At 47.0% G+C, this 27004-nt stretch overlaps 1 protein-coding gene across 8 annotated transcripts in view; it reads left to right on the forward strand.

Moving 5' to 3' along the window:
• The window catches only part of camk2d1 (calcium/calmodulin-dependent protein kinase (CaM kinase) II delta 1), an 81677-nt gene extending 54804 nt beyond the window's left edge, over window positions 1-26873 (forward strand). The window contains exons 9-19 of one of the 8 annotated variants that reach the window (XM_078936561.1): window positions 3174-3268; window positions 3640-3762; window positions 3853-3936; window positions 4701-4743; window positions 10714-10754; window positions 17320-17364; window positions 19351-19399; window positions 22743-22818; window positions 22896-22990; window positions 23644-23872; window positions 23976-26873. In XM_078936561.1, the coding sequence (XP_078792687.1) occupies window positions 3174-3268; window positions 3640-3762; window positions 3853-3936; window positions 4701-4743; window positions 10714-10754; window positions 17320-17364; window positions 19351-19399; window positions 22743-22818; window positions 22896-22990; window positions 23644-23872; window positions 23976-23979 (884 nt within the window). In that variant the 3' untranslated portion in view covers window positions 23980-26873. Of the gene's footprint in view, window positions 1-3173; window positions 3269-3639; window positions 3763-3852; window positions 3937-4700; window positions 4744-10713; window positions 10755-17319; window positions 17365-19350; window positions 19400-22742; window positions 22819-22895; window positions 22991-23643; window positions 23877-23975 lie in introns of those variants that run through there. The other 7 variants (XM_023965797.2, XM_023965800.2, XM_078936563.1 and 4 more) reach the window with 7 other exon arrangements.
• Window positions 26874-27004: the final 131 nt, after the last annotated feature.

A 27004-nucleotide genomic window follows, 5' to 3' on the forward strand; every position in this document is an offset into this window, starting at 1 on the left:
GTTAGACTGCCAATCAATGTGTGGGTTGTGGAGACAAAGCCAAGGGCGTCCCAATATTATTTGACTGGAAGTAGCCTGAAAGACATAAAACTGCAGGGTTTCGACATGGTTGCCAGAAACAAATAGGAGAACAGGAGCCGTTTGGTGTTGGATGACTGCAAGGGGTTGCCCATTAGCAGCACTAACCCTCAAAGGAGGGTCCAAAGGGATGAGTTTTAATCCCCCCTCGAGGGCCAGGCCCTCATTGAGAAAATTCCCCTCAGCCCCCGAGTCAATGAGAGCAGACACCGAACGAGACCATGAACCAGACGACAGGGAGACCATAAATTCAGTCTTGGGTGGGGTGTGATTTAGAAACCCTGCGCCCTTCAGTGTCCCCATATTCACTGAAGGGCTCTGTCTTTTGGTTTCACAGGACAGACAGCCACCTGATGAGCATTGCTGCCACAATAGAAACATTCACCTCGTGTCCATCGTTCCTGCCTTTCCTTTGGCGTTAAACGTGTCCTCCCCAACTGCATTGGCTCTTCAGTGGATGCAGATGAAACCGCGGGCTGATACGTCGAAAAACTCGAGGAGGGCGTTTCCTGGCGTGACGTAGTTCTCGGAAAGGACGGCTGGGACTTGTAGTTCCGGGTAGGGCGGCGTTCTCGAAGGCGGTTGTCGATTCTGATAGAAAGAGAAATGAGAGCTTCCAGGGAGACAGGTTTGTCATAATGCAACAGTTCATCTTTTATGGCGTCATTCAACCCGTTGAAAAATACTTCCTGAAGTGCTCTACAGTCCCATCCCGCTTCCGTGGCCAAAATGCGGAAGTCCACAGAGTAATCAGCCACGGACCGTTTGTCTTGACGTAAAGCCAGCAGCTTCCGGGACACATCGTGATGTTTCTCTGGTGTCTCGAATATTAGTTTAAACTGGCTCATGAAGTCCTGGAAAGATAACACAGCTGAGCTCTGGTTCGCTAAAAATGCTTCGGCCCACTCCAGAGCACGGCCACGTAACAGCCCGGTCACGTAGGCGATCTTGGCTTCATCAGATGAGTACATGCTGGATTGCTGTGAAAACACCATGGTGCACTGGAGGAGGAAACCTCTGCAATGGTCGGAGGTTCCAGAAAAAGGATCCGGATTAGGAATTCTGGCTTCCTGGACCTGGGATGAAAGACTTGGAGGAGCCGGAGGCGGCGGAGCAGCGGAGGCAGGTGAGCGTGATGAATCAGCAATAGTCTGGAGCAGAGTCTGGAGCTGGGTTAACTGTTGTGTGATGGCCTGTTGATTTTCTGAAAGGCTGTGGAGCATATGCTCATGTCGATCCATGGTGGTGGCGTGGGATGACAGAGTCTGATTCACAGGGTCCGTGCCTGCTGGGTCCATGATGGTCGGTTCGTTCTGTCAGGTTTTGAATAAGCTGGACCCAAATGCAGACAGGAAACAGATTTATTGAGAAGAGGAGTGAGTCTTTGAGAGAGTTAACTGGCAGAAGATCCAGAAGACGAGGCTGAAAAGTGGTGGGCTTGGCTCGTGTTTGAGCTGCTTGGTTTGGTTTGCTTTGGTTCGGCTTGGCTTGGTTTGACTTGGTGTTGTGCAGCTTAGCTTGGCTGGACCTTGCTTGGTTCGGGGCTGCTTGGCTCAGCTTGGTTGGGTCTTGAGCTGCTTGGCGTGGCGTGGCGTGGCGTGGCGTGGCTTAGTCTTGAGCTGCTCAACTTGGCTTTGCTTAGCTCTTGCTTCAACCAGCGGGGATCAGTGGTCTCTTCCATAGAGGAGAACAGACGAACCGACGATGGCCGGAGGAAGAGAAGGACTTATAAAGGCCGACTAATCAGATGTAGAACAGGTGCGGGAACCAGCGGCAGGTGTGCGGGGACGGCCTCGACACCTGACAATATTGAATACAAAGTTCACTATATGTCATAACCTTTTCTTGTTTTGTACATAAACCATTTTTCCCAGTCCTTCTGAAATAGTTCTTCCTTCATTCTTAGTTTGTATGTAAGTCTCTCCATCGTGTTGGGGCTTCAGCCCTCTGCCAGTTCTTAGTTATGGCTTTCTTTGCTGCCACAAGAAGAGCTTTTACTATAGGCGCTCAGATTTGGTAGTGATGTATGGATGACGCCGCCTGTAATTCATAGAAGGGCCAACCATTTGAAAATTGATCATGGAGGAGAAATGAATAATTGCGTTTTTTCACCCGCCTGGAACTCTGACTCCAAGTCTGTCATACATTAGATCAAAGCTGTGAACAGATTCACCAGATATGCAGCACTTTGACATTTCACACCAAGACTCTTCCAGCTGTGGGTGGCAGACATGTAAACAGAAAAAGGAGAAGCCCCTCCCTGCTCGTCCAGTGTGAACACCATGTTGTGGCTACTGGTCATCTACTTCCTGTTAGTGTGGGACTGAACTGGACTGTTTGCGGGTTGGAAATGACCCAGAATGTTCCTTTAATGGCATAAGACACGATCCTGTGTGTTTTGTCTTTTCTCAATAAGCTTCATGTTTGGCAGACGGTCCAAAGTCTGCTCAAACCAAAGCCACATCCCAAATCCATGTGTGAACTTGATTGTGGGGAAATAATCAAAGATCTTTAGACTACAACCAATGAGTATTTTATTGTGTAATGTACAATAATGATTACTGAAAGGTTTGAATTACAATCAATAAGGTATTGATTTTGTTTACTTGATCAGCAATGTTCAGCAATAATGACTGGTTTGATGTGATCATGTGTTCTAATGATGATCAATGATTATTACATATCGGTACCGGTACTGTTTACTGAAATCATGAATGAATCAATCATTACTAGACACTGGATTTTGTTACTTGAAGAGAATCAGAACTGGATTTCAAAAACAGTAAAACTATCAAATGAATGAACTCAGTAGGGGGGGGGGGGGGGGGGGGGGATTATATCAGCTTGTTTCTTCCCGCTCCTTTTCAAGCAATAAATCAAACTCTACTTAACTTTAGGTAATGATCACTGTATTTAATTAAGCAAATGTGATTTAAGTGAGGTTTTTGTTTTGTTTTATTTTCTGTCTTTTTAATCTATGCATTTCATCATTTCTGTAATGAGTTTGATAAATATGTGACTACAATGCTTGAAATCAATCAATAAATCAAATCACATCAAATCAAAGCCTGTCCAAAGCCTGTGTGTCTTTGCAGGTGTAATCCTCTACATTCTGCTGGTGGGATACCCCCCCTTCTGGGATGAAGACCAGCACAGACTCTACCAGCAGATTAAAGCTGGAGCCTATGATGTGAGTTTTCACGCCAAGTAATTCTGCTAGTTTGTCGTCTCCACTGACTAGATGCACTTTCAAGAAAATTTCAGATTTCTTTATTTATTTATGCAGTGTTGTTTTGTCCTCTGGGACATTTCTTGCACAAATAAGACTATTTATAAAGGCTCAATGAATCAGGACTTTACTGGCATTTACTGGTTAACTTGAGTTACTATGGTGACGGTAGGTAATACCTTCTGTCTTCTAAACTGTATTTCAGTGAAACTTTAAAGGGTTCTGGCAGGTTCCTTTAGAGAACTATGCAAATCCTACCTCTGTTTCTCAATATAAACTGAACCACAATGAGTGACAGTGTACAGAAACCACCTGTGTCGGCCCCATTCTAGTTCCCCTCTCCAGAGTGGGACACTGTGACCCCTGAGGCCAAAGACCTGATCAACAAGATGCTCACGATCAACCCTGCCAAGAGGGTCACTGCCACAGACGTCCTCAAACACCCCTGGATCTGCGTGGGTAGCACGTTTCTCACCCTCCCTTGTCGGGGCTTTTGACTTGTGTTCAACAAAAAGAGCCTGACCTGTCCTGACTCGTGTTCACAGCAACGTTCCACTGTGGCCTCCATGATGCACAGGCAGGAGACCGTTGAGTGCCTCAAGAAGTTCAATGCCAGACGGAAACTCAAGGTAAAAACCACAGGATCAGTGGGAGTCCTCCGGGTTTCACAAACTGGAGGTAAAGTTCTATGCTGATGACTTTGCTGTGTACGTCACGTGAAGAAAAACCGCCAGCAGCACGTTAAGACAGTTGGAGCTTACAGCTTCACCCAGGTTGAGCTCTTTCAAACGAGTTGGTCCTTGCTGCATTGTTGTGTACAGTAGGGCCTGCTGGAAGGTCTCGGTGGCTGACATTGGGCTGCCTGGCAGGCAGATTAGCTTGATCAGGTCTCTGGGGGGCCCTGGCTACCACTGCTGTCTCTGCAGGGTCTTGATGTGGAAGTGACTGGCCACTCCCCCTATTTTTATCTTTAGTTCTTTAGTCCATCATCCACCTGAACACACCTGAGCACAGGTGTCGGCTCACCTTTGTGGTTGTAGACAGAGACAGACGTTGCAGAGTCTCAAAAAAGGGTTTGAAGAGACGTTTTCCTGATGTTTTACTCTCATCACACATTTTTATGTCAAGAATCATAATGACTAGGAATGAATGTTGAGCTGCAACAAAACCAGGAAACACTGATTCCTCTGGAATGAGCCGCCTGCTTTACATTTAGTATTTAGTCGCTCTGCTCCATTAGTGTCTTGTACTCCATTATTTCATGGCAGAATGAAATTCTTGTCAATATTCTCATAGAGCGGTTCAGTCAGGCTGTCTTAGTGATCTCAGACCTCCTGCTTGGTGGAATCAAGAAGCCAGAAATGAAATAATTAACCCCATTTTGTCTCCTCAGGGGGCCATCCTGACTACTATGCTCGCCACTCGGAACTTCTCAGGTAGGACGTAATGGTTTTTAATGTAGACCGTCTTCAGACTCAGTTCCTCTGGGGGGTAGATTGACCTGCAGAGCAGTCTCACACTTACTTCTGAAAAGGCCACAGTTGAAGTTTAGTTGTACGGTCGAGCTGTGTTTTTGCTATGCTGCCCTTCGCAGCCCATAGAGCTCCATCTGTCCCGCCCGTTCACCTGCCGTCAGCAAACTAAAGGTCAACAGAGGTCAGCAGTCATGTCTGAAGGCCCGTTTGACGGCAAACCGCTCCAACTCTCCCCAGTGTCACTGAGCTTTCATGTTTATGTCCGCCTGACTGTCATTTCTGTATTTCTATTGTGTGAATATCCTCAGCATTTGCTTTTGTCTTTCTCCCCCACCCCCTACCCTGTGGGAACATACGTCCAAGGTAAGAGTCTTAGCCCCGCCCACTCTGTAGGTCCACCTGCATAGTTGCCTTTAGTTTGGCAGCATGTCCCGTCTGCTAAACTCCACTTTTTTGTTGATTACCATCTCAGAGGAAAAGAGAAATCAAACCAATGTTCTGCATTCTTTTCTATCTAACTTTGAGTTTGTGGGTTCATGTTTACACTTTGAAACGTTCAAAAGTCTTTTAGGGCTTTTCTTCGTTATACATTAGGAATCGGATGCAACACAACAGCCATCAGATTGTAGTCTTGAAGATACGCTGCACTGCATTTAGATGAATAACAGAATTACATTTGTTTAAAAGATCCTCAAGGACTGCATTTATAATCTACCATAATTCATTAGCCTGTAGTATTCTGTTTGGTGTACCGGGGTTTAAATGATCTTCAGAGTATTCTGTTTGGTGAACCAGGGTTTAAATGATCTTTAGAGTATTCTGTTTGGTGTACCGGGGTTTAAATGATCTTTAGAGTATTCTGTTTGATGTACCAGGGTTTAAATGATCTTCAGAGTATTCTGTTTGGTGAACCAGGGTTTAAATGATCTTTAGAGTATTCTGTTTGGTGAACCAGGGTTTAAATGATCTTTAGAGTATTCTGTTTGGTGTACCGGGGTTTAAATGATCTTCAGAGTATTCTGTTTGGTGAACCAGGGTTTAAATGATCTTCAGAGTATTCTGTTTGGTGAACCAGGGTTTAAATGATCTTCAGAGTATTCTGTTTGGTGTACCGGGGTTTAAATGATCTTCAGAGTATTCTGTTTGGTGAACCAGGGTTTAAATGATCTTCAGAGTATTCTGTTTGGTGTACCGGGGTTTAAATGATCTTTAGAGTATTCTGTTTGGTAAACCAGGGTTTAAATGATCTTTAGAGTATTCTGTTTGGTGTACCGGGGTTTAAATGATCTTTAGAGTATTCTGTTTGGTGTACCGGGGTTTAAATGATCTTTAGAGTATTCTGTTTGGTGAACCAGGGATTAAATGATCTTTAGAGTATTCTGTTTGGTGAACCAGGGTTTAAATGATCTTTAGAGTATTCTGTTTGGTGAACCAGGGATTAAATGATCTTTAGAGTATTCTGTTTGGTGAACCAGGGTTTAAATGATCTTTAGAGTATTCTGTTTGGTGAACCAGGGTTTAAATGATCTTTAGAGTATTCTGTTTGGTGTACCGGGGTTTAAATGATCTTTAGAGTATTCTGTTTGGTGTACCAGGGTTTAAATGATCTTTAGAGTATTCTGTTTGGTGTACCGGGGTTTAAATGATCTTTAGAGTATTCTGTTTGGTGTACCGGGGTTTAAATGATCTTTAGAGTATTCTGTTTGGTGAACCAGGGTTTAAATGATCTTTAGAGTATTCTGTTTGGTGAACCAGGGTTTAAATGATCTTTAGAGTATTCTGTTTGGTGAACCAGGGTTTAAATGATCTTTAGAGTATTCTGTTTGGTGAACCAGGGTTTAAATGATCTTTAGAGTATTCTGTTTGGTGTACCGGGGTTTAAATGATCTTTAGAGTATTCTGTTTGGTGTACCGGGGTTTAAATGATCTTTAGAGTATTCTGTTTGGTGTACCGGGGTTTAAATGATCTTTAGAGTATTCTGTTTGGTGAACCAGGGTTTAAATGATCTTTAGAGTATTCTGTTTGGTGTACCGGGGTTTAAATGATCTTCAGAGTATTCTGTTTGGTGAACCAGGGTTTAAATGATCTTTAAAGTATTCTGTTTGGTGTACCGGGGTTTAAATGATCTTTAGAGTATTCTGTTTGGTGTACCAGGGTTTAAATGATCTTCAGAGTATTCTGTTTGGTGAACCAGGGTTTAAATGATCTTTAGAGTATTCTGTTTGGTGTACCGGGGTTTAAATGATCTTCAGAGTATTCTGTTTGGTGAACCGGGGTTTAAATGATCTTCAGAGTATTCTGTTTGGTGAACCAGGGTTTAAATGATCTTCAGAATATTCTGTTTGGTGTACCGGGGTTTAAATGATCTTCAGAGTATTCTGTTTGGTGTACCGGGGTTTAAATGATCTTCAGAGTATTCTGTTAGGTGAACCAGGGTTTAAATGATCTTTAGAGTATTCTGTTTGGTGAACCGGGGTTTAAATGATCTTTAGAGTATTCTGTTTGGTGAACCAGGGTTTAAATGATCTTTAGAGTATTCTGTTTGGTGTACCGGGGTTTAAATGATCTTCAGAGTATTCTGTTTGGTGTACCGGGGTTTAAATGATCTTTAGAGTATTCTGTTTGGTGTACCGGGGTTTAAATGATCTTTAGAGTATTCTGTTTGGTGTACCGGGGTTTAAATGATCTTTAGAGTATTCTGTTTGGTGTACCTGGGTTTAAATGATCTTTAGAGTATTCTGTTTGGTGTACCGGGGTTTAAATGATCTTTAGAGTATTCTGTTTGGTGTACCAGGGTTTAAATGATCTTTAGAGTATTCTGTTTGGTGTACCAGGGTTTAAATGATCTTTAGAGTATTCTGTTTGGTGTACCGGGGTTTAAATGATCTTCAGAGTATTCTGTTTGGTGTACCGGGGTTTAAATGATCTTTAGAGTATTCTGTTTGGTGTACCGGGGTTTAAATGATCTTTAGAGTATTCTGTTTGGTGTACCGGGGTTTAAATGATCTTTAGAGTATTCTGTTTGGTGTACCTGGGTTTAAATGATCTTTAGAGTATTCTGTTTGGTGTACCGGGGTTTAAATGATCTTTAGAGTATTCTGTTTGGTGTACCAGGGTTTAAATGATCTTTAGAGTATTCTGTTTGGTGTACCGGGGTTTAAATGATCTTTAGAGTATTCTGTTTGGTGAACCAGGGTTTAAATGATCTTTAGAGTATTCTGTTTGGTGAACCAGGGTTTAAATGATCTTTAGAGTATTCTGTTTGGTGAACCAGGGATTAAATGATCTTGGTGTTCATCTGTTTTGGCTAAAGGTCCAAGCACAAGCAAAGCAACATCCGACCTGCCGTGTTGTTAAAGATCCGTAGAGGCAGGACGATTGCACCACAGCACTGCCTCTGCTGTCAGCAGGGCTACCATCCATCAGAGCTGGAATTACCCAGTCATGCAGCAGGGACTAGAACACATCAATCTCTCTTCATCTTCTGTGTCCTAAAACACTTTCCTCTGACATGGACACCAAAAGCTCTGCTGCTGCAAATCTTTTGGTCAGCATCGGATACAATGGAGGATACAAGTACTTGACCCCTTTCTGATTTTGACGGTTTGCCCGTCTAAGTCTTCATAGTAGGCTAGTTTGAACAGAGATGGGAAGAAAATCAAGAAACCAAATGGAAAGAATTAATATACGTTTATTTAAATTTCATTCAGGGAAATAAGTATTTGATCGAGGAGTGTAATGATTCATTTGGAACGTTGGATCCGGTTCTCTGTCCTAAAGTGGATCCAGATCCTCTGACCTAAAGTGGATCCAGATCCTCTGACCTAAAGTGGATCCAGATCCTCTTCATCCAAACTTCCAGACAGAAATTCCTGCTACTGAACAGTTTTCCAGATTCTTGGATTTCTTCCATATCATCAAGTTAATGAAATCTGTGTCCAAACCAACAAGTAAACTAGAATGAATGTCAAATCCATTCACATGTTAGTTTCCTAAAGTTCACCACTGTTGTTTTTCCACATCCAGAGAATCCAAAGGGAACATTCTTAGAACATTCTAGACACTGGATGGTCAGATGACTTTATTCAAAGTCTGTCCACACATTGGGCCTAAAACAACCCAGATCCTTTACCATGTAGGGAGTGGTTGGGAGACGGTGCTGTGGTCAGATGAGACCAACATGGAGCTCTTTGTCGTGTTTGGAGGAAGGGAAATGCTGCCTGTGACCCCAAGAACACCGTCCCCACTGCCAAGCACGGAGGTGGAAACATCATGCTTTGGGGTGTTTCTCCACCGTGTGGATGGGAGGATGGGCGGAGCCATGTACCATCAAATCCTGAGTCAGAACCTCCTTCCCCCCACCAGGAGGCTGAGAGGGGTGGTGGATCATGGCCCAAAACATTCAGCCAAGACAACCAAAGAACGGCTGAAGTACAAGCAGATCAGGAACATGGAGAGCTAACCAGTTTCTGGACCTCAGTCTCCTGAAAAAGCTAGAGAGAGAGCTGAAGCTCCTAGTTGCTAAGAGACAGCCACCACACCTGAATGATTTAGAAGTGATTTGGAAAGCAGAGGGGGCCAGGATTCCTCCTGATCATCAGCTACAAGAAACCTCTGTGCTGCTGAGAAAGGTTTAGCCACTAAGTACCAAGTTTTTCAAATACCTATTTCCCTCAATGAAATGAAAATAAATGTTTAGAAATTATTTAAAGTAAATTTCTTGAATTCATTTATTTTCATGTTTCTGTCTCTTGCTATTTAGATGAACCTCCCGTTATCCTGTATATATCCTACTCCTATCTTTATTTTATCTTATTTAACCTTTGGCATTCGGAGCAGACAGCAATGTAAGAATTTCATTGTGCAGGGAAACCCGTTTCTTTACTGAATATGATAATAAACCCTGTGAATCTACCATTAGGATGACAGACTGTTAGATTCCTTCAGAAATGAGCAAACCTCCAAAATCAGCAAAGGATCAAATTCCCTCCAATGTATACAGATGCTTTTCTTCTTAAAAAGGAAAAGAAATCTCACTGTTTATGTGTGTCTGCATGTTAACTGCTAAACTGTTAAAGAGAACTGGACTGAGTGACTCCTCCCCCTGGCGTTCCAGACAGGAAGTGGCTCCAAGCAGCCAAAATCCCGTAGACGTCTATAGAGAAACCAACAGCTCTTCCTCAGTCATTCTATTGGTCAGAAGAACTGTTCTGGATCTGCAACCTTTTTGAAAACATCTTCTTGATAATCCTCACTTTGATCATGATCATTTTTCTCTAGTTCAAGTTAAGTTATGAACTGACCAATCAGACGCCTCAATTCAAACATGTGGTACCCACTGGCCCCCACCTCAAACCTTTGACAGATTCTCCAGAATCCCCCTTGAGGGAAAGGGGTGTGGACTTTGAACAAGATCACTCTGGATTGGGGACAATAGTGGTCATAGAAACTTTGACTCAGGCTGACTTGGACCAATCACTGCTTACTTACGTCGTCTGGTTCCAAGACGATGTGGGTATCGTGAAAAAATGGCGACTGAAATGGACTTCATTTGGTTGAAGCTGAAAGGAAGCTTGTTTCTAGTGGTCTTACTCGCTCCAGTTCTTTTCTACAGTCGATGATGTCAGCTGAAGCTGGTGCTCCATCAGCCAGAAAAACCTCCAGCAAAGATCTGCTGACGGTTTCAGCTCGCTCCCCCTGGATGAGAGTTTGTCAAAGGAAAGCAGATGAAACACCATCATCAAATCCAGTTGGATGATGAAACTCGGTTCCCTCTGCCTTTTCTAGTTTCTCTTGTTCGATTGTTGACTTTTTCTGTTCTTCTGAGCCAGCTGATTGGCTGGCCTTGAGTACACGGCATGAGTGTGCACGTGCGCACGAACACGTGTTTGTCAATTCTTATCCCTTTTTTTTTTGTTCCTTCTTCACAGCAGCCAAGAGTCTGCTGGCCAAAAAGCCGGACGGAGTCAAAGTAAGTCCATCTTTGTTTTCTGCACCGTTCTGGTGCTCCGAATGGAGTGATACTTTATTAATGTGTAACTGCACTGACATATTTTCTGTGAATTCTTATGTCTGGTGAAATGGTGCTTGGATATGTGTGGAAAGTGCGGTTGTGGCCTATCACAGTTATTCCCAAACTGTCCTTCCAGTCAGCTCCTGGTCTCTCTTCTGCACATTTAGAGCAAACCCTGCCAGCTGGTTTCAACTGCTGCTCTGACACTGATTTGGCTCATGAGCCTTCATGGACCCGTCACTGCTTTGGTGCTTAAAGGCAGCTGGGTTGGATGAAAACGAGTGGGAAGGTGTGAGGACCAGGGTTAGGAAAGGTTGGGCATTGGACCAATAGCCCGGTGTTTACACGTTTTACCAAAGGGCATACAGGATTGTCCTGCACTAGCTGGAAGTGTTGGGCTGAACATCAGCAGGACTTCTCATCTGTGCATCATTCTGTGTGAAACGGCGCCTCTGCTTTGCCGTGACGTCCCACTTTTCATGTAACACTTTAAGTAAAGCCCACAACAGTTCATCTAAACCAGGGGTGTCAAACCTACGACCCGTACGGCCCAGATGGTTCAATCCGGCCCAGTCATGAAGAGTAAAAATTATAATGATGTTTTTAAAAAAAAGCTCTTTTCTAGTCCATTCTTGTGGTGATTTATGATTTTTTTAAAGAAATAAGAAATGCGCAATTCCGCCACTAGGGGGGGGGCAAAGGAAAAGCAGGACAGGTGAAACAGTTTTTGTCTGCACGTGCTCAGAGTGAAACTAACAGATCTGCATCTGGGTGAGATGCAGTTTGGTTCCCTGAGCCTCACTGCTGTTACATTTCTATAGTAATGATCAGTAGAGACACAATAATGACCAAAATGTTGTCAAAAAGAGAAAAAGGTTGAAGTGAAGTGCTGAGCTTTCCAGGAAAAATGGACAGAGTTTGATTTGTTCACAGAGCTGAATGAAAAACCTGCACGTCTGCGCTTTTCTACCTTCATCGAAGGCCTAAAGCGCTTTACAGTCACACATTCACACACACAGACACACACAGTCACACACATTCACACACACACAGTCACACACATTCACACACAGTCACACACATTCACACACACATTCACACACAGTCACACACACACAGTCACACACAGTCACACACACACAGTCACACACACAGTCACACACACAGTCACACACACATTCACACACAGTCACACACACATTCACACACACATTCACACACAGTCACACACACATTCACACACAGTCACACACACAGTCACACACACACAGTCACACACACAGTCACACACACACAGTCACACACACAGTCACACACACACAGTCACACACACAGTCACACACACAGTCACACACACAGTCACACACACACAGTCACACACACAGTCACACACACACAGTCACACACACAGTCACACACACACAGTCACACACACACAGTCTCACACACAGTCACACACACATTCACACACACATTCACACACAGTCACACACACACAGTCACACACACAGTCACACACACACAGTCACACACACAGTCACACACACACAGTCACACACACACAGTCTCACACACAGTCACACACACATTCACACACACATTCACACACAGTCACACACACATTCACACACAGTCACACACACAGTCACACACACACAGTCACACACACAGTCACACACACAGTCACACACACAGTCACACACACACAGTCACACACACAGTCACACACACACAGTCACACACACAGTCACACACACACAGTCACACACACAGTCACACACACAGTCACACACACAGTCACACACACACAGTCACACACACAGTCACACACACACAGTCACACACACAGTCACACACACACAGTCACACACACACAGTCTCACACACAGTCACACACACATTCACACACACATTCACACACAGTCACACACACATTCACACACAGTCACACACACAGTCACACACACACAGTCACACACACAGTCACACACACACAGTCACACACACAGTCACACACACACAGTCACACACACAGTCACACACACACAGTCACACACACAGTCACACACACACATTCACACACACACACACACAGTCACACATGGTCGGCGGCTCCGCTCCTGAACACAGGCGCCCGCCTACCACCAGAGGCAAGGTGGGGTTCAGTGTCTTGCCCAAGGACACTTCATCTCAAGGCGGGTATTGAACCTGCAAACTTACTATTGGAGGTCAGCCGCCCTACCACTGTGCCTCGGCGGCCCCCCAGTTATTGATATGTCGATGGATGGGTGACGTTTCAGGAGAGAAAGGAGGTTAACTCCAAATTCTCCAAACGTTTGCATGTTTAGTTTAATTTTTCATTGATTTGCACATTCACATTCTGGGCAGGCGTTTCATGTTTTGCGTTGCTCCTCTTGAGTTTATTATCAGGATTGTTTCAGCGTCAGATGTAAAATATTCAGTCTGGAGGAAATTGAATAAACCAATTATTTTAAAGTGAAATGCATTTTATTTGACATCCATTGGCCTCTGTGAAGGAATGTGGAATAATAAGTGATTAGGCTGCCATGTTGCGTGGCCGTGGTGCAGCGGTAGGGCATTCAACCCATGATCGTAAGATTAAAGGTTCGATTCCCGCCTTGAACGCCCATGAGTCAAAGTGTCCTTGGGCAAGACACTGAACCCCACCTTGCCTCTGGTGGTAGGCGGGAACCTGTGTTTGGCAGCGGAGCGGCCACCAGTGTGTGAATGTGAATAGAATAGAATAGGATAGAATATCTTTATTTCTATAGCACTTTTCCCAGAGCGAGTCACAAAGTGCTTTACAAAGAGCATAGAATCAAATCAACACACAAAAAAGTGATAAAATAGAATAATAATAATAGTAAAACAAAACACAGTAAAACGTGGTAAAACTAAGACTAAATCAACTAAAAGCTCTCCTAAATAAAAACGTCTTGACCTGAGATTTAAAACACTCAACGGAATCGATCTGACGCAGCGACAATGGGAGGGAGTTCCAAAGACGAGGAGCAACAGCTTGAAATGACAGATCTCCTCTAGTCTTATAGCGGGTTTTTGGAACGCTTAAAAGATTCTGGTTGGAAGACCTCAATGATCGGGCCGAAGAGTATGGGGTTAAATGGTCAGATAAGTATGTCGGAGTTTGACCATGCAAGGCTCTTAAAACTAGAAGTAGAATTTTAAAACAATTCGAAATTTGACAGGTAACCAATGTAAAGCAGACAAGAGAGGAGTGATGTGTGTCCGTTTACTGGTTCCTGTTAAAAGCCTCGCTGCAGAGTTTTGGACAAGCTGAAGACGGTTTAGGGAACGTCTGTTGAAACAGGTAAAAAGAGAGTTGCAGTAATCTAAACGAGAAGAAATAAAAGCGTGGATAATCGTTTCCAGGTCTGATCGAGACAAGATACTTTTTAATTTTGCCACGTTCCTCAGATGATAAAAACAGTTTTTCACTATCTGTTTTGAGTGACCTTCCAGAAACATAGACCTGTCAAACAACACCCCAAGATTTCTGAGGCTTGACTGGACAGAAGAGCTCAGACACCCAAGGTGTTGTCTGATGGACGGGATTTTATGTTCAGGGGCAAAAATAAGTGTCTCGGTTTTCTGAGTATTTAGGACTAAATGGTTACTGTTCAGCCATGTTTTAATGCTCGTTAAGCAATTCAGCAAATTTTGTAGTTTGTAGTAATCATTTTCCGTGAAAGAACAGTAGAGCTGGATGTCGTCTGCATAGAAATGTTATGAGATGTGGCTAAATTGATTAATAAGTTTCCCAAGAGGAATCATATATAAAATAAATAAAATAGGGCCTAGTACAGAACCCTGGGGAACGCCACAAGTTATTTATTTAATTTCGGAGCTTGAAGAACCGACAGCCACATTAAATGTTCTTCCACTAAGATACGATATAAACCAATTTAAAACTGACCCAGAGAGACCCTAGTCATTGTGAAGACATTCAATTAAAATGTTATGATCCACAGTGTCAAAAGCAGATTTCAAGTCTAAAAGCACAAGGACGGTATACTGGCCTGAATCAGCTGCCATAAGCACATCATTTGAAACTCTTAGGAGAGCTGTCTCTGTTGAAAGGTTCTTCTTAAAGCCAGACTGAAAAGAATCTGATATATTGTGTTCTGTTCAGGTACATATTTAGTTGGACAGCGACCACTTTCTCCAAGATTTTGGAAATAAAAGGAAGTTTCGAGATTGGTCTGAAATGTTTGGGATCTGACTGGTCCAAATTAGGCTTTTTCAGAACCGGATTTATTAAAGCATGCTTTAAGAACTTTGGGACTGATCCTGAAGACAAAGAAAGATTAATGAGGTCTACAACATTAGAACCTATACTGTGGAACACTTTCAGGAAGACAGAGGTGGGAATTGTGTCAAGAGGGCAAGACGAAGGTTTTTGCCTTGTCAGCAGAGAATGAACGTCCTCCACTGTCACAGGAGAGAAATTAGACCAAGACTGCAGACACTGAAGGCTCTGAGAGAGTTGAACACTGGCTAAAGGAGGGATGTTTGCTCCAACATCCAAAACCTTAGCTAAGAAACCTTGAAGAAATGAGCTGCAGTTAGGCTGAGAAAGCTTTGGGAAATTAGAAGCACAAGGTGAAACTAGAGAATCTAGAGTGCTAAATACAACCTTAGGATTTGTCCTATTTGTAGAAATAAGTTTGAAAAGTAAGCTGATCTGGCCTGTCTTATCATTTCATTTAGAGCACAGATCAGATCTTTAAGATGTAACCTGTGTACTTCCAAATTGGTTGATTTCCACAAACGCTCCACCTTGCGACAAAGCCTTCTGGAGCAGCGGATTTCTTCAGTTATCCATGGAAAAGAGATTTTAGAAGAGGTCAAAATGGATTCACGGTGACTGTTAAAAGATTGCATAAAAGAATCCACATCATAAAAACTCTTAAAAGTTTTTATGAACACTTTGACCCAAGTGTTCTCAATCTGCTTACGCTTCCTGAGAAGCCGTGCATGTTTGGAGATTTCAGCATTCCTTCTGCTCAGATGGTCGTTCAGATAAGCAGCAGATCCCTTCAGATTCCTCCGTTGATTCATCAAAGCTAGCTTGTGTTTGTGATTCACAAACCTGATGAGGATCGCCGGTTTATCCGTCTCCGTTCTCCTGGGGAGCGGGTGGCAGGTCTCCATGGTATTGAAATCCAGGGAAATCCCTTTAGATGTGAGTAATGATTCCACTTGGTGTTCCAGAGTCTCTCCACCGCTCTCCGTTTCAGAGCTCCTAGCGCTATTAGCATTAGCAATGCTAACTCCAGCTGCATTTAGCTTTGCCCGAGGTTTGATCGGTACTCCAGTGAGAATGACATTATTCATCCTTACTTGTTGTTCCACATGGTCCAGTCTTGTTCCATAAAGGGATACAACGTAGCTTGGATGTCATCAAGAGACTTTTTAAGGTCTTCGTATTCCTGTTTTTTCTTAGGGGCCATGGTCACCTCTCTTTTTTTCGGAGAAAATCAACTTTTTTAGTCGTTTGAAAATAGTTGTATAGCCGCCGTGAGCCCACACGCGTCCCGCTGTAACCCCGGACCGGAACCGGTTTTATTAGAATTCTCTGTCGTTCTTTTCTAAAACCTCACAAGCCCTGAACATGTTTGAGGAGCTGAGGTCACTTCCTGCCTGGGGGGCCGTCTGCCCTCCTCAGACTGCTGCAGGCCTGAAGACTGTGGTTTAAAGGTCACTGCTGGAGGACCTGCCCCTCCACCCAGATTGATGAGAGGTGATGTTGGACAGAGAATGGATTCCTTTCAGATGCTGCTCACTCCTAAACTTAAAATCATTAAACATCATGTTCATCCGTCTATTTTCCGCTGAATCCCAGCACAGCCTGGGCTGAGCCAGAGCAGAGTCTGTCCCGGTTCTGTTCAGTTCAGCAGGAAATCTTCCAGAAGAACCTGATGTCTGTTCTGTCGTGTATGGATGTGGTTTGTTGAGTGTTGAGTGTGTTTGTGAAGTTGGATGGAAATGGGTTTGGATATGACCTTTGACACGCCCTCTGTGACCTTTGTTGTGACCTCTGTTGGGACCTCTGTTGTGACCTCTGCTGTGACCTCTGTTGTGACCTCTGCTGTGACCTCTGTAAACTCTGACATGACTTCTGCCATGACCTCTGCTGTGACCTCTGTTGTGACCTCTGTTGTGACCTCTGCTGTGACCTCTGCTGTGACCTCTGCTGTGACCTCTGTAAACTCTGACATGACTTCTGCCATGACCTCTGCTGTGACCTCTGTTGTGACCTCTGCTGTGACCTCTGCTGTGACCTTTGCCGTGACCTCTATTGTGACCTTTGTGACCTCTGTGGCCTGTGTTGAGCGTGGTTTTGTTGAGGTGCTCGTCTGCAGTGAAACTCCAGCGCTGTCGTTCCATCGTGTCTCGTCTTTCTGCCTCCTGGCGTTCTTTACCCCCTGACACCTTTTCAGTTTGTAACGCCGTCTTCCTCCTCCTCTTCCTCTCTGATCAGGAGCCTCAGTCCACAGTTATCCACAACCCGCCTGAAGGAAATAAGGTATAGAGCTGACTCCAGACTGAAGTTTAGCTGCAGTTTGTTCCATTTGTCTGAAACAGAAACGCTTTTGGAAACAAGGAGCTGCAGGTTCTTCTTGTTTTCAGCTGCTGCGTGTTGTTTTTGGCACACATGCAGACAGTGACATGTGTGTTGCTGCAGCCTCACTGTACATCACCGGCGGTTTGATGGTGTAGTGGTGTGCTCTCTCCATCCTGTCAAACCTTTGAATGTGGGAGCGCTGTTGCATGCTGCTCGGTGGTCTGCTGCAGACCCATGCAGGACAGAAGCAGTTCCAGGTCAAATCTGCCTGGACTAGGGATGGGTACCGTGCCCCGGTATTGAACCAGCCCCGGGGCCACATTCTTCAAGACCGCAGTATCGTTAAGATCTGACCTCAACGGTTCTGCCGTCGGTACTGGAGAAGTTACTTTTTCTTTTTTTTGTGTCCCACAAGCGTTATCTGTCATATTTAACTCACCAAGTCAGTCAATCTCCGTTAATTAACGATGATTTTAATTTCGGTATTCTCTTTGAAGCGGAGAGCTCTGTCTGTCTATTTGTGTGCAGGGGGGGCGGGGCTGTTGTTCAGAGAGTACGCGCCGCGTGCGCACACACACAGTCAGTGGCGCCCTAGACTAAGAACACCCGTTTCTGCGTAAAATTAATGAAGTTTGCATCAAGGAGCCCCCACCATCCTGTCACCTCGCTGCTACGATGAACGTTTGTTGCGCTGTTTGTGTAGAACACGCTGTAGCGGCGTGTTCTACACAAAACAAACAGGTAGAGAGGCGGGGCTTAGATTCACCGCTTATGACTCCAGACCCGTGACACACCATCAGCTGCTTTCTAATACTTAATAATAATTAATGACTAATGATAGTTGTCATCCGTAAAATTAATATAATTTATTGGGTTTACTGGATTTAAACAAAAATAAATAAATAGATGGAGTCTGCATCAAAGTGAATTTGTTTCCATCATCTCACTCAATCTTAACTCTGGTGTTTGACAGACAGAAAAGTCTATTCAAGGTTGTGGAAAATGGACAAAAGATCAAAGGAAACATCACGCTCATAAAGAATAAAAATAATTAGATTAAATAATTTAAATGAATATCCTGTCTGGAACATTCTCATGTATAAAGTAAAATGTTTTGTTAAAAAAAACAATGTTGTTGCATAATGAGGAAATGAAACACTTTATGTTCTTAATTTGTTATTTATTTATTTATTTATTTATTATTCGTCCACAAAAAGTATCGATAAGAGTACCGTTAAAATACCGGATCGATAAGCAGTATCGATAAGAGTAGTAGTACCGTTAAAACCTTAACGATACCCATCCCTAGCCTGGACGCATCTGCATGTCTGGATGCGGCGCATGCGCAGACATGCAGATCCCAGCTTTTGGAGTGGAAGGCATGCATGCGTGTGTCGATGCTTCCTCTGATCAATGCTACATGATGGTGTGGTGGTCCGTGCACTTCGTATGTTCATGTATGAGCCATAGGTATGTTGGGAGGCTTTTATTGTGAAAGGACTGCCATAGCATCCAGTCGATTCCCAGATTCATGTGGGAAGAAAGGCTCAGAATTCAGTTTTATGATGTTTTAGTGCTGGTGTTGAACACGGGCCCATGAGGTCACATGTTTCACATCAAGTCATGTGATTACAGGTGAACTACAGGTAACCACATGCTGATGTGTTTCTACTTCACTTTTGCACAAGTTTGACTTTTCTGATTTGGAACAAAACAAAAACTGTTCTGGCATTCAGATTGATTTCTTCCTATTTGGACTCTTTGTGTCTGTAAAGATGCGTTAGCTTCTTCTGCGATTAGCTTCTTCAGACATTTTTGTCTGAAGAAGCTAATCCTGCATCAAGTTACTTCCAGAGCAGAAGAGGTTCTGGTTTTGTGTTCCTCGTGTGATGACGCGCTCTCTGAAGTATGGCGTCTTCGTCTCATCCACATCTTTGGTTTTTGCAGGAGTCCAGTGAGAGCACCAACACCACCATCGAGGACGAGGACGTGAGAGGTAGGACGCCGTCAGGACGCCGTCCTCCTGCTGGAAGACACACGTCTTCTCCCCGATCCAAAGACTCCCGTCCATGCTTTGCATGTTTAGTTATAGTTACTAAATGGTTGGTTTGTGTTGAGCCGCACACGTCTGAGCCGCTTCCTGACGGGGTCGGAGCGTTCCATGGGGTCACAGCGTTGTGCTGGTTTCCTGCTGTGGCTCAGAGAACCCTGCAGCCCCCCCCCCCCCCACACACACACACCCACACGTGGGGGGGCTGCCCCCCACGTGTGGGTGTGTGGCGTTTTCTCTGCTCTCACATTTTACGGCATCCGTGATGTTTGTCTGTCATTTGTTTGACAGAACAATGTTGGACTTTAAAAATAATGACTTTAGGAGTTTAGCAGCAGCAATGTGTTACAGGGAGAGAGCTCCCCCTGGTGGTCAGAGGCTGTTATGACCGTTTGGATCTGCTGTGAACTCTGATTGTCTGAATGTGATTGGTGGATTTTTCACCTGATTTGCCAACAAGCCCCCCCCACTGTTGATTTAAGTATCAGAAAGGTTTTGATAAGCAGAGCTTCTGCAGAGCCGTCCGTCTGCATTTAACGGTTCTTCTTTTCTGTTAGGACTCGTGTGTGCATCAAGTGAAGTGGGCGGAGCCTCACTCTTCACTCACAGGAGTTTATTACGATCAAGTTTTAGAAAGCTGTCTCCACATCTTTAAAAAATTGAATGTTTCCATGCTGCAGCCGGGTCCAGTGAGCTTTTCCTGAGTGTTTAAGTACAGGAAACGCTCTGTGAAGCCAACCTGCTGATGACATGGGACTGCTTCGTCTGATGGTCCAGTCCTTCCTCTGAAATGAAGGTTTGCTCCTCCAGAGCGGCGCAGAGCAACAGGACGCTTGCTGACGGCGGAGGATTAGGTTAAGGTCACATGAGCAAAAGGTTTAGGGTTCAAACATGAACACGGTCAAAGCTTAAAGATGCTACATAGAACTACAGTCAGGACCATCAATATTTGGACGGAGACACATTTGTCCTAATTCCTGTACATTATCACAGTGAATTTGAAATAAATCCACTCAGATCCCATTGAAGTGCAGACTTTCAGCTTTTATTCCATGGGTTGAATAAAAAGATTACATAAAAATGTGAAAAACTAAAGCATTTTTAAACACAATCCCTGGAGCAGGACCTTGTGGTCTCTCAGGACCTGGTGGTCTCTCAGGACCTGGTGGTCTCTCAGGACCCGGTGGTCTCTCAGGACCCGGTGGTCTCTCAGGACCCGGTGGTCTCTCAGGACCTGTTGGTCTCTCAAGACCTAGTGGTCTCTCAGGACCTTGTGGTCTCTTAGGACCTGTTGGTCTCTCAAGACCTGGTGGTCTCTCAGGACCTGGTGGTCTCTCAGGACCTGGTGGTCTCTCAGGACCTGGCGGTCTCTCAGGACCTGCCGGTCTCTCAGGACCTGGTGGTCTCTCAGGACCCGTCGGTCTCTTAGATACTGGTGGTCTCTCAAGACCTAGTGGTCTCTCAGGACCTGGTGGTCTCTCAGGACCTGGTGGTCTCTCAGGACCCGTCTGTCTCTTAGATACTGGTGGTCTCTCAGGACCTGTTGGTCTCTCAAGACCTGGTGGTCTCTCAGGACCTGGTGGTCTCTCAGGACCCGTCGGTCTCTTAGATACTGGTGGTCTCTCAGGACCTGGTGGTCTCTCAGGACATGGTGGTCTCTCAGGACCTGGTGGTCTCTCAGGACCTGGTGGTCTCTCAGGACCCGGTGGTCTCTCAGGACCCGGTGGTCTCTCAGGACCCGTTGGTCTCTCAAGACCTAGTGGTCTCTCAGGACCTGGTGGTCTCTCAGGACCTGTTGGTCTCTCAAGACCTGGTGGTCTCTCAGGACCTGGTGGTCTCTCAGGACCTGGCGGTCTCTCAGGACCTGGCGGTCTCTCAGGACCTGGTGGTCTCTCAGGACCCATCGGTCTCTTAGATACTGGTGGTCTCTCAAGACCTAGTGGTCTCTCAGGACCTGGTGGTCTCTCAGGACCTGGTGGTCTCTCAGGACCCGTCTGTCTCTTAGATACTGGTGGTCTCTCAGGACCTGTTGGTCTCTCAAGACCTGGTGGTCTCTCAGGACCTGGTGGTCTCTCAGGACCCGTCGGTCTCTTAGATACTGGTGGTCTCTCAGGACCTGGTGGTCTCTCAGGACATGGTGGTCTCTCAGGACCTGGTGGTCTCTCAGGACCTGGTGGTCTCTCAGGACCCGGTGGTCTCTCAGGACCCGGTGGTCTCTCAGGACCTGGTGGTCTCTCAGGACCTGTTGGTCTCTCAAGACCTAGTGGTCTCTCAGGACCTGGTGGTCTCTCAGGACCTGTTGGTCTCTCAAGACCTGGTGGTCTCTCAGGACCTGGTGGTCTCTCAGGACCTGGCGGTCTCTCAGGACCTGGCGATCTCTCAGGACCTGGTGGTCTCTCAGGACCCGTCGGTCTCTTAGATACTGGTGGTCTCTCAAGACCTAGTGGTCTCTCAGGACCTGGTGGTCTCTCAGGACCTGGTGGTCTCTCAGGACCCGTCTGTCTCTTAGATACTGGTGGTCTCTCAGGACCTGTTGGTCTCTCAAGACCTGGTGGTCTCTCAGGACCTGGTGGTCTCTCAGGACCCGTCGGTCTCTTAGATACTGGTGGTCTCTCAGGACCTGGTGGTCTCTCAGGACATGGTGGTCTCTCAGGACCTGGTGGTCTCTCAGGACCTGGTGGTCTCTCAGGACCTGGTGGTCTCTCAAGACCTTGTGGTCTCTCAGGACCTGGTGGTCTCTCAGGACCTGGTGGTCTCTCAGGACCTGGCGGTCTCTCAGGACCTGGTGGTCTCTCAGGACCCGTCGGTCTCTTAGATACTGGTGGTCTCTCAAGACCTAGTGGTCTCTCAGGACCTGGTGGTCTCTCAGGACCTGGTGGTCTCTCAGGACCTGGTGGTCTCTCAGGACCCGTCTGTCTCTTAGATACTGGTGGTCTCTCAGGACCTGTTGGTCTCTCAAGACCTGGTGGTCTCTCAGGACCTGGTGGTCTCTCAGGACCCGTCGGTCTCTTAGATACTGGTGGTCTCTCAGGACCTGGTGGTCTCTCAGGACATGGTGGTCTCTCAGGACCTGGTGGTCTCTCAGGACCTGGTGGTCTCTCAGGACATGGTGGTATCTCAGGTCTCTGTTAGAGTTCACTTAGCGGGGAACAGTTCTGCCTCCTCTGAGGGTAAAACCTCTCCCCGTTGTTGCCCTGATGGTGGGTGGAGCTGCTCTCTTCGTGGTTTGGGACTGTTTTTGGTTCGTCGTGTGGACGCACGACTTTAGTTGCCTCTCCTGTCTCCACAGCCCGCAAGCAGGAGATCATCAAAGTGACGGAGCAGCTGATCGAGGCCATCAACAACGGAGACTTTGAGGCCTACACGTTAGTTTGACCCGATCCGTTCTGCAGACCGCAGGAGGTTTGTTCTCAGGCTGATCCGTCTGGGTTTCCTCTTCCAGGAAGATCTGTGATCCCGGCCTGACGTCCTTTGAGCCTGAAGCTTTGGGGAACCTGGTGGAGGGAACGGATTTCCACCGCTTCTACTTTGAAAACGGTAAACTTCCTCCAGGGTCACGGCTGCTCATGAAAAGGGTCTCCACACGCATCAAGTACATAAAGACTTTAATGTGTGGGCGGGGCATAAACAGGATCTAAAGGGGGAGGAGCTTCTTTGCTCTAGTGCAAGTTAAGCAAAAAGCTGTAAAAGGAAGCAGAGTAAGGTTAACGTACAGAACTCCTTTTTTCTGACGTGGTCAGTTATCAAAGCCTCATTTTAACAAATCAGAACTGTGAATTTAGTTTTTTAATCTTCTGCAAAGACGGATTTCTCAAAGTTCTGTCGGATCAAACTGAAAATCTCTTCAAAATTCAACTTCATGCTTAAAGAAATACAGTAAAACTGAGGAAGAGCTGGAGGTTCTGGTGGTCTGTGCCGAAACATCCACCGTAACGGTCGGCTGATGAAACAAACCCATTTGGACTCAGTTTAGTTCTTCCTTAACCTCCTTTTAAATGAAATAATCAGCAAAACGCTAGAAATATTGACCTCAGACAATGACTTATGCCACACCTGTCCTGATGACATCCCATCATGCCTGGACTGCAGGCATGACTTCCTGTCTAGACTTTTTCTGCTAAAATGTCCTCAAATTCTCCTCAACTGGTCTGAAAGATCTTCAGATGTGACCCCGTGTCCTGTCTTTACAGCCCCCCCTAAGGGGAAGCAGCCCATTCACACCATCCTGCTCAACCCCCACGTGCACCTCATCGGTGACGACGCCGCCTGCATCGCCTACATCCGCCTGACGCAGTACATCGACGGCGGCGGCCTGCCTCGCACCACGCAGTCCGAGGAGACCCGCATCTGGCACCGCCGGGACAGCAAGTGGCAGAACATCCACTTCCACCGCTCAGGATCCCCCACCGTTCCCGCCAAGTAGGTGGCCGTCCCGCCGTCTGGGTCACGGAAGCTCCTGTTCCGTCACGGAACTGTCCTGAGTCGGCATTTCAGCTGAAACTCTGCAAATCTTGTTTTCCAGGTGAGACGACGATCTGGAGACGCCCAACAGCAGTCAGCCGACCCCGCCCCCATGTCCTGAACCAGACCCCATGTCCCAAACCGGCCCCCATGTCCTGAACCAGCCCTGTGTCCCAAACCGGCTCCCATGTCCCAAACCGGGCCCATGTCCCAAACAGGCCCCCATGTCCTAAACCGGCCCCCATGTCCCAAACCGGGCCCATGTCCCATACAGGCCCCCGTGTCCCAAACCGGCCCCTGTGTCCCAAACCGGCCCCATGTCCATAACTGGCCCCCGTGTCCCAAACCGGGCCCATGTCCCAAACCAGCCCCCATGTTCAAAACTGGCCCCCATGTCCCAAACCGGCCCCCATGTCCCAAACCGGGCCCATGTCCCAAACTGGCCCCCATGTTCCAAACTGGCCCCCATGTCCTAAACAGGCCCCCATGTCCCAAACTGGCCCCAATGTCCCAAACTGGCCCCCATGTCCTAAACACGCCCCCATGTCCTGAACCAGCCCTGTGTCCCAAACCAGCCCCCATGTCCCAAACCGGCCCCCAAGTCCCAAACCGGCCCCCATGTCCCAAACCGGCCCCCATGTCCCAAACTGGCCCCCATGTCCTAAACCGGCCCCCATGTCCTAAACAGGCCCCCATGTCCCAAACTGGCCCCAATGTCCCAAACTGGCCCCCATGTCCCAAACTGGCCCCCATGTCCCAAACCGGCCCCCATGTCCCAAACCGGCCCCCATGTCCCAAACCGGGCCCATGTCCCAAACCGCGCCCATGTCCCAAACCGGCCCCCATGTCCCAAACTGGCCCCCATGTCCCAAACCGGCCCCCATGTCCCAAACTGGCCCCCATGTCCCAAACCGCGCCCATGTCCCAAACCGGCCCCCATGTCCCAAACTGGCCCCCATGTCCCAAACCGGCCCCCATGTCCCAAACCGGCCCCCATGTCCCAAACTGGCCCCCATGTCCTAAACCGGCCCCCATGTCCCAAACCGGGCCCATGTCCCAAACTGGCCTCCATGTCCTAAACCGGCCCCCATGTCCCAAACCGGGCCCATGTCCCATACAGGCCCCCGTGTCCCAAACCGGCCCCTGTGTCCCAAACCGGCCCCCATGTCCATAACTGGCCCCTGTGTCCCAAACCGGGCCCATGTCCCAAACCGGCCCCCATGTTCAAAACTGGCCCCCATGTCCCAAACCGGCTCCCATGTCCCAAACCGGCTCCCATGTCCCAAACCGGGCCCATGTCCCAAACTGGCCCCCATGTTCCAAACTGGCCCCCATGTCACAAACTGGCCCCAATGTCCCAAACTGGCCCCCATGTCCTAAACACGCCCCCATGTCCTGAACCAGCCCTGTGTCCCAAACCAGCCCCCATGTCCCAAACCGGCCCCCAAGTCCCAAACCGGGCCCATGTTCCAAACCGGGCCCATGTCCCAAACTGGCCCCCATGTCCCAAACCGGCCCCCATGTCCCAAACCGGCCCCCATGTCCCAAACCGGGCCCATGTCCCAAACCGCGCCCATGTCCCAAACCGGCCCCCATGTCCCAAACTGGCCCCCATGTCCCAAACCGGCCCCCATGTCCAAAACTGGCCCCCATGTCCCAAACTGGCCCCCATGTCCTAAACAGGCCCCCATGTCCCAAACCGGCCCCCATGTCCAAAACTGGCCCCCATGTCCCAAACTGGCCCCCATGTCCTAAACAGGCCCCCATGTCCTGAACCAGCCCTGTGTCCCAAACCAGCCCTGTGTCCCAAACCGGCCCACATGTCCTAAATTGTCCCCCGTGTCCCAAACCAGCCCCCCCTCTGTTTGTTTCAACCCCCCTGCTGCTGGACTGAAGCTTCCTGTGGATGCAGTCCGATGTGGAACATGGCTGTACTCCTCTCAGCTTTGGGGTTCCTTTCTCCTTCTTCCTTTCTGTCACTCGGTCATGTATGTAATGGAGGTCACGTGATCCGGTTCTGATCCAATCCCACCTGCAGGTCTGGATCAGCACAGAGACCTAAAGGTTTCTTTTCTCCAGGGCAACTCCAGCCCCCCCAGCTGTTAGGTTTTCCTTCAGTTTGGGTTTAGGACCTTTTTTTCTTTTTACGAGTCGCTGAGATCCAGTTTAGGAGCTGAAAGCGTTCCTCACAGATGATCCTCAAAGGGACCAAAACGGAGCAGACGGATGCTTGGAACCAGACGTGTGGATTTGGTTCTTTGTGGTCGTTTCCCTCCAAGCTCAGCGCTGCTGCTCAAAGTGGGACCAAAGGTCATCTTAGCGTGCCGAGGCGCCGTCAGAAACCTTCCTCTGTCAGAAATGCTGTCTGGTTCAGAGCTCTGCTGTTTCTGCTGATGTAGGAATGTTTGCTCTTCATTTCCTTGTTTTAGAAGCGTTCATTCTTTTCACTGCCAGCTCCATCTGCTGGGATTTTTATCAGTTTAGAAAAAAAAGAGCATTTGTGGTGCAGCTGGACCTCCATGAGTGGCGGTGAGCGGCGAGCGGCAAAACAGAACCCCCCGTGTGAGAAGAAGGGGTCCTGCGGCTGTCCAGCGACCGTCCCTTCAGACGGTTATGGGAAGATGAGGGGAATTTCCTGTTTTCAATTTATGCTGTGATGTTTTGATGCTTGCCCCTCCCCCTTTCTTGTGACTCCTCCCACACATGTAGCCAGTGTTTCCTGGTTCTACCTGCAGGATGACCTCGTCACTTTTGTTCTTCTGGGTTTAGTTCTGTTTCCTCTAGAGGCTTCCAGTGATGGGGGGGGGGGGTTCCAACGTCACGTTTGAGGGGGCAGACGGTCACATGGTCTTTTACTGTCACCTTGTAATTTTCTCTGAGACGACTGCGTTTAATGATGGGACGAAGCACATGTATGTTAAAGGAGGTCTTGAATAAAAGAGTCATGGGTGCCAAACCATCAAGCGTGTCTTCACTGGAACGTGTCAAACGTTTGGGTCATCCATGTGACGCCAGAGAAAGATCCTCGTTCTGTCTTTGCAGCTGAGGAAGAACGCCACGACTCATCGCATGGCAGCAGCAGTTTAGAAC

Source organism: Oryzias latipes, chromosome 18, assembly GCF_053564925.1.
Source record: "Oryzias latipes strain Hd-rR chromosome 18, Olatipes_Hd-rR_3.1".
NCBI classification, from domain to species: domain Eukaryota; kingdom Metazoa; phylum Chordata; class Actinopteri; order Beloniformes; family Adrianichthyidae; genus Oryzias; species Oryzias latipes.